Genomic DNA, 15,899 nt, shown 5'->3' with positions numbered 1-15,899 from the left:
CCAATTAAGAAAATAATCTACAGGCTTGCCTTCAGTCCAATCTTATGGAGACATTTTCTTAACTGAGGTTCCCTCTTGTGTCTACCTGACAGCACAATTGACTCCTTGCCAACTTGACACATAAACACATCACTGTTAAGCCACCTTTCCTTTTGCATTCATCCCTAAGATCTCACACTAAAAACATAAATAACTTTAAAAGTCCCAGTCTTTATAAATTCAATCACATTAAAAATTCTCAACATTCTTTCCAGGCTCCCACAGAATAAATAGCTCACTGAGCCCTCAACACTCAATGGCTTTTCTTGCCTAACGTTCAGAAACTCTTTTACAATCCCCCTGAAACAACATGGTCAGGCCTGTCACACCTATGCTCCAATATACTGGTACCAATTTGTCAGTTAGGAATTCTATTGAGTTATAAAACACCATGACTAAGGCAACTTGGTGAGGAAAGGGTGTATTTCTCCTTACACCTCTAGGTGACAGTCCATCACTGAAGGAAGCCAAATCAAGAAACTATCCAGCACAGATATACATATATATTCCTAAAGATAACCAGCTCAGTCCACACATTCTTTCTTGTATGCCTGGATTCAGGGCTGACCGTTTTGTATTGGAAAACCAATTGGTGTGCTCTTTCCTGAGGAAAACTGTTTCTAGTCAGCATTCTTTAGTTGCCTGTAGTTCTTTGTGTAGGGTTGGGGCCCCATGGGCTTTTCCCCCTGTCCACATTGGCATGTCTATTGGTATCCATGTTCAGCTCATGTTTAGGCAGCCATGTTAAGGCTTTTTAAAGATGTAGCTCCTGACATTCCAAAGAGACACAATCCCACAGTGAACTGGATCCTCTGGCTTTTACTATCTTGCCACCTTCTTCTGCAACGTTCTCTAAGCCTTAGCTTCAGGGAGCTGCATGCATATACTTAATGGGATAAATGAAGCATCTAAATGAATCTGGATAAAATTCTAGCATGGATACTCACTTGGTTTCCCAGAAACATCTAGCACTGTGCACATCACATTGTTCTTGGGAAACTCCTCACAGCCTGGAGTGCCTTCTATCTAAATGTTGCTCAGTACACAAAAGCACTTGGCACATTCACACTCCTACTTTATGCTAAAAAAATGGGCTTTCTAACATCATTCTTCAGAATCACATAACTAAGTACCAGAGCTGGCATCTCAAGCTAGGTATATATGTTGAACCCTAAAGACTAATTTTCTCCCCTATCATACCTTTATGTGCAGAAATATATTACTAGGTATAGTCAGTATTTCTGATACGGTAATTTTTTTCAAGATGGCAAAAATTCTGAAAATGAACTAGGTTTAAGAGACTGGTAGGTTTAAGGAAATTATATTTGTAACTTTTAAAAATATTTGACAGTAAAACTACCTTAACCCCAATTAATTTTATGTTATATGAACATTTTGATATTTGGTAACATCTTTAAGTAATTGGGCTGTTTGGAACTCAATGTTGAAAGAACAGAGCCTTGTTCAAAACCACCAGCCAGTCAACCAGCCAGCCAGTACACATTACTACTGGTGATAGTAATAAGGGATTTTCCCACTGACTTATTCTCTTAGAGTAGAGATGGTGAAAGTGGGGGGACCATAGGCATCTCAAAGTAATGCTACCCATAGCAGCATCACATGAAGTCAGTCTTGCCCTTAGCATAATTCATATCAGGAAAACTTCCAGTTTTCTCACAAGGATTCTTGGGTAGACTTACAAGCAGCAAGATTTGATGACTAACATGATAACGAGTGATGCCCAGCCAGTGCAGCTCAGAGCTGCTGGGTTCAAATCAAGCTAGCGAGTCTTCATGCCACTCAGTCAGGAAGTGAGAGGAGAAGCCATGACAGTGGCAGGCACTATGTTGGATCAACAGAATGTCAGGGAGCAAAGCAGCACAATGTGACTACAGACAGACAAAAGATGCTTTCCAATTAATTTTGCTTTTATTTTCCCACTGACCTGCAATTTAAGTTGTTGACCAGTTTAATCATTAGTTAAATCAATGTAAACTTGCAACTTATCTAGAAATAAACAATCATGCTACAGGTACCATATTGTGAATTAAAACTTCTACTCTAATTATTTTACTGCATAAAATATTTTCAAATTATCAATGTGGCAATTTTATCACTGTATGTTTCTACATAAGCTTCCACCACTATTAAGCAAATATTTATTTTTTTCTGTATTTTTAAGCTTACTACATTGTTTCTGAAATGCACATAACTAGAGAAAAAATAGTATTTTCTAGGAATTCTGAATATCAAAATTTTAATGAAAGTAGAAATGCTAGTTATGTCTCAGCTTTTGATCTTTTGCAAACTAGTAATGAAGTTGGTGTCTGTTGGAATGGCAATGACACAGTTCAGCCTTACCTCAGCAATTTCTAGGTGCTCAGAAAATACTATTTGTTTCTAGTTCATGAGCAAAACAGCTTTAAATCAAAATGTTTAACTAGAATAAATGTAGGCACCGTGGCATTCTTGGTCTGAGAGTTCATGATAGAATCCTCAACATGACTACATTATAGATTATGTTTCTCTCAGAGGGAAACACTTTCAAGCTTTGGCAGTGAGTGGCTCTACAACATGGTCACCATACTGTAGAGAACTGACCTTCAGATGTTGTTTTATGGCTTCAGAAACCTCATCCAAACAAAGTGTTAATTTAGAACCACTAGTCCTAAAACAAGATAGGATTCTTATGGTCAAACTTTCTTTAAAAACACAGTTATACATAAACAAGGGTAATGGACAAGGTTATGTGAAGGGACTAAAGGGCATCATTTCCAACTGCACAAGAATGAAGCTGAATAAGGGGATGGGAGGTGTTTCTGTGGAAGAGCATTTGCCTAGCAAGTAAGACAGACAGAAAGACAGACAGACAAGACACACACACACACACACACACACACACACACACACACACAAACACACATGCACTCTCGAGCATGCGTGTGCAGGGGGCAACGCCAAGGGATGGGACAAAAGAGACGCCAAATACTGACCACCTTCTATGTTCATCAGAAAACTGAAGACACAGGGCAAATGGTCATCCTAAAAGTTAGGGAAACACATAAACAGGAGGATCAGACATACGGCTGGAGCCAATGACCTATGGTGGCACTAAACAATAACCCACACACCCTTACACACCCATACAATATATGTTTAAAAAGAGATCTACTAAGGAAACAAAGAAATGGAAGCCATGAAATCTATAGACATAACAAATATTAAATACCAACCAACTCCTAGTCAGATAAAGGAGGACTGCAGGCTAAAAGTCTGTTCCTTTGGTTTTTTAAAAATATTTTATTAAATTATTTTATATGCAGATTTGTCTGTGTGAGGGTGTTGGATCCCCTGGAACTGGAGTTACAGACAGTTGTGGGCTGCATGTGGGTACTGGAAGTTGAACCCAGGTCCTCTGGAAGGACAGCCAGTGCTCTTAGCGACTGAGCCATTTCTCCAGTCTTCCCTTTGGTTGGTTCTTATTAGCTGAGATATGGCTGACCTTTAACCAAAACTTAAAACTTGCCAAATGAAACAAACAAACAAACATACATACAAACATGGCACGTACATTGGATTCTCCATAAAGGTGTACACACCTAACAAAGTATCAAAAATTTAACAGGCAAAAAATGGATGGGCACTATATATATAGAGAAGCAGATATCGCCAAGAGCATAGCTGGGCACGTTAACACACCTACTAGTAAGTGACCCATAGAACAGGCAGAAGACCAGTAAAGAAAAAAAAAACTGAACCAGGCAGCAGTGTCAATCATTTGGACCTAATTAACATGTATAGAATATTTCATCCAATGATACTCTTATCAATCTCCCATGAGACAACCACATGTTATAATACATTCATTACGATAATACACTCTCCAGTAAATGAAAAAGAACAGAAACACAGAGATATATTGTCAGATTACATGGAGGTAACTGTGTGTGTCAACATCACAGAACCTAAAGTCACTTGAGAAATGAACTCGTAAGCACGTCTATGGGGGATCAGCTTGATTGACATTAACTGAGGTGGGATGACCTGCCCACTGTGATTTGAATCCTGGACTACACAAGAAAGAGAAAACTAGCTGAGTCCAGACACACACTAGCTGCTTCTCTGCTTCCTCTATAACTGTGGATATAATGTGAGAAACTGCTACAGCTCAGCTGCTTTGACTTCACTGCCATGAGGGACTGTGCCCTCCAACCCTAGGCCAGGTAAACACCCTCCCTTAAGTTGCTTCTGTCAACACACTGTATCACAGCAATAGGAAGAGAAATTAAGACAACTTGTAAACAAATTAAGAGCTGCTAAAAAACATTTGGAATTAAATGATATTCTTTAATATTCTGAACTAAATGAAAATAAAACTTTAAACTTTAAGAAATAAAAAAGTAACTTAGAAAGACCAAATGAACGCTTTTATCAGTAAGATCTAAAATCAGTAAGTTAAGCATCTGTTCTAAGAAACTAGAAAAAGCAAATAGAAGAAAGTAAATTTAAAAAGTCATACCAGACATAAATGAAATTGAATAAAGGAAGTCAATGGGGGCGTGAAAATAGAAAGGTTTGTTTTGTATCTTTAGTTTGTACTTACTGAAAAGCTCAATAAAGTTCATAAAACTCTAGCTAGCAATAAGAAAAAAAAGATATAAATCACTAATATTAGAAATGAAGTATAACAAAGATTGGGCAATGAGATTGCTCGGGGGATGAAGGCTTATGCTGCCAAGAGTGATGACCTGAATTCAATGTCTCAAACACACATGATGGAGAGAACCACCTTTTGTTAAGTTGCCATCTCACCTTCATACACATTTCGTAGAATGTGTTCATGTGTGCATATACACAAACAAATGTATTAAGTTAAAGACTGCAACATAAGGTATTATGCGTCTATATTCACAAATGACAAATAGTTATCTTTGAAATAATTTTGCCACGACTCAAGGAGGAGAAACAGGTGGCCTGAATAAGCATATAATTACTAGAGAAATTAAATCAATAACCAACAAAGAAAAAAAAAACAGGACAAGATGGTTTCATTAGTGGATTCTACTTAACATTTAAGAAAGAAATACCCCCATGGGCTACAATAATGTCTGGCATGGCAAGACGGCAAGACACGCCCACTGACACAATAGTGGCATGGATATCATAGTAATAACCACTACTTTCTGCTTGAGTTTAAATCCTGTTTCACAAGATGAAACATATACTGGCACCATTGTTGGCTAAGAACCTGTGGCTAGATAGGTTATAGGCTCTAGAAGTGAAACTACTACTATTGGACACAGTAATAACTGTTGCTATGCTGCCAACAGAACTAGAAAATGGTCTCTTCAGAGCACTTCAAGTATAGTTTATTTGTTTTGGGGTATGTATCCCCAAGAGTCCCAAGTATTTTTGTATTTGTACTTCTTACCACAAGAACCCTACACTAAGAAAACACTTGATAAGTATTTACAGACTCAGGCTGAATTTATTTAATGAGAATTTAAAAAATGATAGCCTGAAAAAAGTAACAAGCTTTAAGAAGCATCACTGAATCTGTCTGTCTTATTCAGAAAAAAGAGTAGTATGTCATTAAGCTACATAACATGGATCATATTAATTGTTGTTGTTGTTCATACATTCTAAGAACTTCAACTAAAGCAGTTACTCTTAAACTTCTTTTATTCCCCCAAGGACTGAACCCAAGGCCTAAAATGTTTTACCACTGAGTAAATCCCCAATCCCATTCTTAAATTCTTAAAAAGTCAACAGCTTTAATAGACTACCTACTCTGTCAGCTATTCTTTACCACTAGAACACAGAAAAACAAAAACTCACAACAAATGGATATAAAGTAGACACTAGTGACCAAAGTATCACATTAACTTACAACATAAACTAGGATGACAACAACAACAACAATAATGAAAGAAGGGGCTGGAGGTATAGCCCAATGGCACAGCCTTTGTTTAGCATGTGAGGCCCCAAGTCCCATCTCTATCAAAGCAGAAAGAGACAAAAATGGTCAGTTTCAATGAATAAAATAAATAACCAGACAACCTAAATAGTTTCTCAGGGATTTTACATTATGATCAAGTACACATACATACAGAAGTAGAAACAATTCTTACCCTAACACGATGAATCTGTATTTTATTCTCTTTTTAATTGAAAAGAAAAAGCAAAAATCAAAAAACCACCAGTCAAGATGCACTAAAATGATATCATGTACCACTGCTGTGTTGAGATTTAAGTTTGATAAGCACTGGCTTTGAATGCTATTAATAATCCCCAGGCTAGGGACATAAGATAGCTCATGATATCAAAATCCTTCACATAAAATTAACAACACACAATTCTCTCTAATAAATAGAGCTAATATAAATTTTGTAAGCTATAAAAATGGAATCTCTGTTCTCTAAGACATGAAAATGACTTTGCCTATTACAGTAAGTATTCAAGGCTTAGAGGTTTCAAGTTATTCAAAGCAAAGGGTCTTGGCTCAGCTCTGTGGATGGAAAGAAACATTCAATTTTAGCCAGCATCTTAGTCTAAGACTGCTTTAACTACAGAAGCTTAGTTCCAGCTCTTGCTTAGCACATTCAAAGCCCTATGCTCCACACCCAGCATCTATAAGAAACAAAGTGAGGTCAGTCCTGGGGCAGTAAGATGGCTCAATGCACAAAATGCTTGCTGCACAAAACCAAGGAGACTGTAACACTAGCACTCTGAAGAGTTCACAGGTGGACTGAAGGGGTACTCTGGCCAATCAGCTTAATCAGTATGTGAGTTCCTGATTCACACCTAGGCACCATGCATGGACTGTGTGTGTGTAATCCACTTGTGCGCTCGCTCGCTCTCGCAAGGACACACACACACACACACACACACACACACACACACACACACACAAAGTAAGTTCAGTTCTATTTGCTATTCATATTACTGAATTATTAAATGGCATGACTTCTAAAACAATTTTCAAAATTAAAGACAAAATTGATTTCCTAAATGATATTACTTCTAAACTTTTCCAGCAATTTTATATCTGTCACTGTTCTCTTAAAAAACACTTAATCAAATTTTGCTTTTCTTTTCTTTGAGATAGATCTTACAATGAAGCACAGGCTGGCCTTAAACCCATAGCAATCCTATTACCTCAGTCTCCCAAGTGCTGGGATTAGAAGCACTAACGACTAACTCTTCAGTCTATAATGTTTTGTTTTTGTTGTTGTTGTTGTTTGTTTGTTTTAAATAGTTTCATTATGCAGCTTTGGTTGGCCTGGAATTTGCTATGTAGACCAGGACCCGTTTCTGCTTTCTGAGTACTGAGAATAAAAGTTGTACCACTATGCCTCGATTAAAATCAGGTTATCAACTGGTTAAAAATTAATGCCCAGACACATTCCTTTCTCGCATTAAACAGTACAGTTCTTCCAACCATTGATACAGATTTTTCAGCTGAAGCATGTCACTTGTTCCATGTAAGTTTAACTCACAACATAAAAGACTTTTCATTAAAAGTTACTGGTTTCAGAAAAATAAATTTCATAAATGATATACGACAGAAATTTAAATATGAAAGCACTCTAAAACAAAGAACACTTGGGTATGACAAATAAAACAGCCATTTACTTTTTACAAGACTGCCATAGACACATGAAGTTCTGCCCAGGTTTTCTCACTGGATCTGCATGCTGACTCGATGCACTGAGTGGAGAAGGCTGAGAACTGTTAGGCTGGCCCTGCACTTGTACAGCTGGTGATGGTGGCACAGGAGTGTTCTGTAGAAAAGCACAAATACAGTTTGGGACATGACACTGAAAAACATCATTTTAGTCTAGAAGTTCATTAATAACAGCTATGCATTTGTAACAAAATATACATTTTCTAATTTTAAGTTAATGATTATATTTAAAGGGTGATTTTTTAAAGGCCAGGCAGTGGTGGTGAATGCCTTTAATCCCAGCACTCAGGAGTCAGAGGCAGGTGGATCTCTGTGAGTTTGAAGCCACCCTGGGCTACAGAGGAAGTTCCAGGACAACTAGAGCTGTTACACAGAGAAACCCTGCTTCAAAAATACAAAACAAAACAAGAAAAAATAAAGATGATTTTTTATTAAAAAAATTAAGAATAAAATGAAATTATTATTTAAATTAAGTTCTTTTAAAAATATGGAACAACAGAAGCAAGATTATACATTGTGTAATCCATTGACAATTGTGGGGGCTTGGCTCCACAATCTTTATGGATATCAAGATCTATGTATATTTACATAAATGGCAAAGTACTTGTATATAAATGTGCATGTCTTCCTATACAGTTTAAGTCATTTCTAGATTATACACAATAATTCAAACAATGTAAATACATAAATACAAATAGCTGCTGCACTGTATTGTCCAGGGTATAATAAGAAGACAAAAGCACATGTTAAGAAAGAACAATTTTTTCCTAATAATTTGGATTCAACTTAATTAAATTAATGGATACGAACTGACACATGGACAACATTTACATCACTCAAATTAAGAATTTTAGGAAGAAGCAACTCAATTATAGTTTTAAATGAAAATGAAGCCATTTGATTTATCTGTGCCCTTCGAGAATAGAGCAGTTGTAAATTATTGCTTTTAGATTTCATCAGTGATAGAACATGAACCATGCTGGGTGCTGGTGGCACATGCCTTTAATCCCAGCCCTCAGGAGGCAGAGGCAGGTGGATCTCTGTGAGTTCGAGGCCAGCCTAGTTGGTCTCCAGAGTGAGTGCCAGGATATGCTCCAAAGCTACACAGAGAAACTCTGTCTTAGAAAAACCAAAAAAGAAAATGAATCAAAGCAAACTTCAGATCTGAGGTAGTAATGATAACATACCCATGAAGGAGAATGTTCAAAATACGAAGTAATTTGCAGTCAAGTAGCTACTGACTTAATCTTTGAGGATATTCTTTTATGGTTTGCCCTGGTGCAGTTCTGGGGATCCAACCCAGGACTTACTTTCCCCATGCCAGGCAAGTGTACTACCTACAACCATGGCTGGCTTTCAACTTGCCATGTAGACCAGGGTGGCTTGGAATGAAATTTTTCTGGCACCTCTCAAGATGCTGAATCAGAGACACATGCCACCATGCCTGGCATGGTTACAGCTTTGATGGTAACACTGGCATAAAATGGACATAGTCTTCTAAACAGAACCTTTGTTATATTCTATATCTTATGTGTTTGTCGATAAGAAACAATAATAAAATATCTTTTAAAATTTTGAGGTCATACATTTTCTTCAAATACCTTAAAAGAAAATGCTAAATTTCTTATAGAAACACTAGCATATCATTTTCAAGAATTGGTTAAAAGTTTGGTAAAATAGAGAATATATTTCTTCATTTATTGGTAACACTGGCACAGGATGGCTAAAAGTGCTAGGTCCCAAAGATTAAAAACCACAATTCTTTTTCTAAGCCAAAATAAAAACATATGAGGATATAATGGTACAAAATACAAATAAAAGAAGAAATAGATGGGAGATGGGATGGGGGTGTTGGGGAACATGGGGAGATGGGAGGGAGAGGGAACTGGGATTGATATTTAAAATAAGATTGTTTCTAATTTAAATACAATTTATTTAAAAAAAAAGTTGAAAACTTCTTAGCAGAAAAGAAAAGTAATAAGATTTGAGTTCTGGGGCTGAGGCTGTAGCTCAGATGGCAGGGTGCTTGTAGTCCTGGGATAGATCTTTCACACAGGATGCCAGGTGTGGTAGTTTGCTACCCTACAATGCTAAGGAGCTAACTGAGGGTCTTCCCCATGCTAGCAAGTATTCTACCATTGGGATTACATGCCTGTATTCCTGGCACTTGGGAGTAGAGGCATGTGATCAGAGGTTCAAGGTCATCTACAGCTATGAGTTCCAGGCCAGCATGGGATACACAAGAACTTGTCCTTAAAGACAGGTGGGGAAAAGCACATAAGCGAAAACAGCAAGGAAAAAGAAATGTTTTGTTCTCTAAGCTCAGGGAGAAGGAAGCCTACTCTGGGAATGCAGCTCAAGTTGCTTCTGTGATTAGTTAGCATCTCTGAAATGAAAGAGTGAGAAAATCAAAGTATGAGCATCATGAATGCCTCGGATGCCATGGAGAGGGGCTTTCCAGCTCCACACATCAGGACCCAATTGTTCATTGTGCTTTTAAAGGAATTTTACCAGAATAGGTGTTCGTTCGTGTGTGTGTGTGTGTGTGTGTGTGTGTGTGTGTGTGTGTGTGTGTGTGTGTGTGTGTGTGTGTAAGGCAGAAGACAATTTGGGGGAGTCATTTCTTTCACCACCATGGCTTTCAGAGATGGTTTTATGTGATGAGCTATCATACCAGCCCTCAACCCCCAGTGTGCCCTTTTCCAAAGGCTGGTGTGACCCGGGCAACCTTGTTACCTTCATTGATCCTTGAAGTTTTCATTTTGTAAGTATAGCACATACAATCTGATTGATGAGCTAGAACCATACATGAAGCGCCTAGATTCTCATTCTATGACAAATGCTATTATCACCATTATAATAGAGAAATCCAGAAGGGAAAGAGGTTTTGAGTTTAGAAGGTTAGATGAACCTACTCTAAATGGCTCTCAGTCGGTTAATACTCCACATACAGATCAGCTACCCACCATCTGATGGGAAGAACACAAACAGTGTATGTGAAGTGCCATACATATGGTCGAACTGATTCCTTAAAACAACAGCACTGAACAGAAAATTATGAATTCAATACTTGAATAATAAAAGGACCAATATAAATCTCAAGAGTGAGAAATTACAACACACTAGAATTTTACTTAAAGGAACCATCTGTCAAGGTTAATGGATTTTCCTTATTTGGTCACTACTGCCATTTGAATTGTGAACCTTACTGACCATCCTGCCCAATGTGTGTATACAACTTATTGCCTGTCACAAATTCCAAAAGACTTTTTATCTTTTTGATGATTGTGAAAGCCTTATTGGGTCACAGAAAACAATAACAAGGCATCATGTGACATTTAATTCCAAATATTAACAAGGGATATGTTAAGGATGACTGAAGTTAGTCTATGCTGTGAATTAAGAATGAATAAAAAACATATTAACAAAATGCCATGTGTAGAACATTTTAGGATCCTAATTCAAACTTCAACAACAATAACAACACACACTTTAAAAGACAACTAAGAACCTAGAATATAAACTGGTAAAGGGACTGTAAAGTAACCATTACTTTTGTTAAGTATAGTTTGGTACCACAACTCCATGTATCCATTTAAAAGAAATGGAAACTGAAATGTAATGAAATGATGTTTGTTATTTATTTTGGAGGGGACAGTGGGGAGGAAGGGACCAGAGGAATCCAAAACAGTAAATATGACTAGTGTCTGAAAATAGCTGGCTCTGTCCTTAGTGAACATTTACATATATATTGTTAAATACTAAGTAAATTAATGTTTTAAGAATTAGGTCTTATGGTGGCTCAGCAGTTAAGAGCACTGGCTGCTCTTCCAGAGCATCCAGGTTCAATTCCCAGCACCCACATAGCAATTCACAACTGTCTGTAACTCCAGTTCCAGGGATCTGATACCCACACATTAATGCACATAAAATAAGTTAAATAAATTAAAAAAAAATAGAATTAGGTCATGGGGACTGGAGAGATGCTGTTCAAGAAGACAAGGTTTCAATTTCTAGCACCCACATGGAGGCTCTAGCTCCAGTTACAGGACATGCAATGGCCTCTTATGGTTTCCAGCGGCACCAGGCATGCTCAGGATACACAGACACCCATGCATGCAAACACCCTTAGCCATAAAATAAATAGTTATAGGCTTTCTGCTTAAGAATGCAAAGCTGGTTTCCTCTCCCTCAGCATAGTTTCTAGTGACCACAGCCAGCATGCAGAAACAGATACAAAACACTTTAGTTAGGATTGTAACTGGTCAGCTCCAGAGGAATATTGTGCTATCATTCTTTACTGAGAAGAATTTAGGGGGGAGGGTGTCAAATTCAGCTTTTTAAAAATCAATGTGGAAAAGGCTTAACTTGAATGAGCAAGTAGCAAAATTAATATAATGCAAGGGATGTAAAAAACTATAATTTGTTTTATAATATAAAATTAACAAAAATGTTCACAAATATGGCAGATATAATTTCTGGAAATAATAATATTCACTTTGTTAAACTATAACCCTGCCTCCCTTTATTGTCTGTTGAAGAGCAGTTTATGTGGCTAAAAGCTCTAGATATCACTGATGATACTTTGATATGATGTTCTTAGAATTCATCCTAAAGTTAGTAGTAAAAACCTTTGGGGAAGCCTAACCCTGAAACATTAAACCTTAGTTATAATAGAGGTGAGGAGGGCAGCCAGGAACTGGATGGTGACAACTGCTGAAGCACACCACTTCAAAGGCTTCCAGGAAGCAGAGCTATACACAGGCTGTGAGCATGTGTGTCTGCACTTAGTCTGGATGTGTAAGAGAAGTAGAGCTGTTCAGAGACTGTGAGCATGTGTGTGTCTGCAATTAGTCTGGATGTGTAGCTCTTCCCAGAGTAGAATAAAGAGAAACAGCAATCACTGGAAAAAAAAATTTTTTTTTTTTGCATGTGAGAAGGAGGACTCTACAGTAGCTAATTTTCTTTCAGCTGTACTAGTCTCCCCACTCCACCCCCTTTTTTTAACTGCAGGTTAAACATAATGAATGTGGCAACACAAAATGTGACTGCTAAAATTTGAAACTTTCTGAGAACCAACATGACAAGTAGAAAATTCCCTTCTATGACCTTTTTGTACCAGAGTCACGAAACATATTGTACAAATATGTATAAATAAGATATATGTTTATGTTTATATGTAAGATACATAAAAAGAAAACATACTTTGTTTTTATTTGGTTCCTATCCTTGGGATATCTCATTATGGTCTTAAAATATTTCAAAATTAAAGAGAGAAAACGTGAAAATCTGTAAAATGTTTGGTCAAAAGCACTTTGGATAGGGGCTTCAGTTTCTACTAAACTTTTTACTGTTATTAAGTATAAATATATGTAACATATATCAGCCCTTGTAAGAGCATGAAGAAATACAAAAGAAAGTTAAGTTTTCTGGTAAAGTCTTTCTCAGTTATCACAATTCACAACTATAATACAAACCTCAGTAATAGATTAAAAAATTGAAATGGCATCTTTATGGCTTTTGTTAAAAATGACTTCCTATGATAACAATAAATGTGTACTCCCAGGGATTCTCCTTTTAATGGGCTGGGGCAATTCCTCAAGCTCCCTTTCAAAGGGAAGAACAAATGGTGTGTAGTGGATCAGATCTGTAAACTATAAACTCAGGAACTTAGCGAAAGAACGTTGGGAGTTGGGAGGCCAGAGTGGGCTACATAGTAAAACACTGTCTCAGAAACCAAAACAAACTAAATCAATCAAAACAGGAAGTGACAAAAGGAAATAAACAACAACAACAACAACAACAACAAAAAACACTGCACTTTATCACATTAAAAAATGTGTCCTGTGAGAACAGAGAACTAAGACCTAATACACATAAAATATGTGATAGGCAAAGCCTAATAAACTATTTTTATATATAAAAATTTAACAAGTTTCCAAAAGCTGGGCATGATGACACACACTTTTAATCCCAGTAGGAGGGAAAAGCAGGCAATTACCTATGAGTTCAAAGCTAGCCTGGTCTACATAGTTGAGTTTATGAACAGTCAGAGCTATACAGTGAGACCCTGACTCAAAAAATAAAAACCAAACCAAACCAAACCAAACAAAACGCAAGATATCAGATCATAGGCTTATTAACAGATACAGAATGTTTAATACATGTTTCTCATGATGCTGAAAAAGAAAAACTTTCATTTATTTGTAAGGCTTTTAGTCATTTTTACTTGTAAATATGTTAATGTGGGATTTGCTTGTTTTGTTTCTAACAGTCATCAATTCATGCAAAATGCAGAAGGTAGGCCATTTGGAAATGGTACGCCATAAACTGCAATCGGAACTTGCAAATATAACAGCCTTTAAATAAGCAGCTATAAATAAAGAAATCTTCTTTGAAGCAGGTACAATCTTTAAAAAATTCTCTACATATTTCCAGTTAAGGATCATTTAAATGTAAAATCTATAATTTCACATAATTTACTATCAAATATTCTTCCTTTGTGAATACAGAAATTAATGAAATTAATACAGCTATTAACAGGAGAAACAAAATCAGTAAGAAAAAATGACAGTAAGAAGGATTATCTATAGCACTGCTCCAGTCTTTCAGCCCTAAGCACTCTAAAAGTCTACCGTGTTCCTTCCTGACATTCCTAGATCCTTTGAAATAGTAGGAATGATGTATCCACCTGAAAAATGAGCACATTTAAAAATCCCCTCCCTTATGTGCTGATGCAACAGTGGCATAAATGTTACAGGGTAATCATTTTCTGATTAGATTTGGGGCCTTGTACTATAAACCTGGTTAAAAGACCTTAGCTGTGAAGGTCACAGGCCTTACAGGGCAACCTCCTGCTATTCCTGCTTTGCTAAATATACACTGGAATGCTGACTATATGTAGACATACAATAAGCTAAATTTAATTTTTTTATTATATGTAAGAATCTCTAGTTTCATATTTATTATATGCCTGGTTGGACATGTTAAGCTGCCATCTAAATATTTATGTTTATAACCAGATTTTTGCTTCTCTCAACTGTGGATTTTTGTGTAGTTGGCAAAAGTTCATGCAAAGATTCCTAACTAGTCAAAGTGCTAAGAATAAGTGACTGTTGAGTGTTGAGACCTGAAGAGGCCATCTGTATACATCTTCTGCCTGCTCCTCCAGGTCTCTAAGGTTCAGGAAACACTGGAGAGCAAACGTAAGAACTGGAAGTTGGGAGGATAGCTGTGAAATGCCGTCCTCTGGACCTGCCATGGTCACTGCACTCATGAATTCACAGGTGCCATACTTACTGAATACAAAGTCAAGCCAGTCAACATTCCACCATTGCTTGGGGAATGGCTCTTGAGTCACTGTCCCTTGCTGAGGAGCTATTGGCAGTTTATGGCTGCTTGGAGAGTCATTTTTCCTTGGGGAAGTGGCAGCTGAAATGGGTTGCTCATACTCTGGATGGTTCTATGCCCACGTGCACGTGGGTAGTATTTATTAATTGGACTCAGTGGGTCCAAGCAGAGTAGGTAAGAGATGAGAGGGGGTAGTTAATGATCAAAATACACTATATACATGAATAAAATCAAAGAAGAAATAAAAATATTAAAAATGCTCTATCTTGGTCCCTTGTTAGGATACTAATTCAAATGGTGAACAAAATGGCATTAAACCAAGGCCTAAAAATGAAACCTGGAGAATGGAAAAGGAGATTAAAGAATCTGGGCAATGTGGGAATGGTTCTTCACGAGTAAGCAGGCTCTTAAGATGGTCCGCCAATGATCTTCACCACTGGACTTCATCGTTTATGTGGAGCTGAAGCAGGCCTGAACCACTATGGAGTGCCTACTGGCAGCAGGCACTATGCTAAAAACCACACAAAGGAATCCTACTTTTGTTTTTCATTTTCATAGCCCTCATGCATACTTTACTTTTCCTTGCAGACAATTATCAATCTTGGAGATAAGGGATGTAGTTTTGGGACTGTGCACACTAAGAATCAAACCTAGGAACTTAGGCAAAACAAGCCACTCTACAACTCAGTTATGCTCTCAGCTCAGAACATGGTTTTTTGTTTGTTTGTTTCTTTTTAATGGACTGTGTTCTCATAACAAATTAGTACTTCAGTACACAATTTTTCAGATCAGCAATAAAATGCATGATTTTAATGGCCTGAGC

At 37.1% G+C, this 15,899-nt stretch overlaps 1 protein-coding gene across 4 annotated transcripts in view; it reads right to left on the bottom strand.

Annotated features, from left to right (window-relative positions):
• Arid2 (AT-rich interaction domain 2) overlaps positions 1-15,899 on the bottom strand; it is a 133,022-nt gene that overhangs the window by 22,566 nt on the left and 94,557 nt on the right. For all 4 annotated transcript variants that reach the window (XM_035440839.1, XM_027396382.2, XM_035440840.1 and 1 more), the window contains one exon: positions 7,675-7,823. In XM_035440839.1, coding sequence (XP_035296730.1) covers positions 7,675-7,823 — 149 coding nt within the window. The remainder of the gene's footprint in view (positions 1-7,674; positions 7,824-15,899) is intronic.

The sequence above is a fragment of the Cricetulus griseus genome, chromosome 2, assembly GCF_003668045.3.
Source record: "Cricetulus griseus strain 17A/GY chromosome 2, alternate assembly CriGri-PICRH-1.0, whole genome shotgun sequence".
NCBI lineage: Eukaryota > Metazoa > Chordata > Mammalia > Rodentia > Cricetidae > Cricetulus > Cricetulus griseus.
Note: the sequence above shows the minus strand (reverse complement) of the source record. Positions and strands in the feature narration are given on the sequence as shown.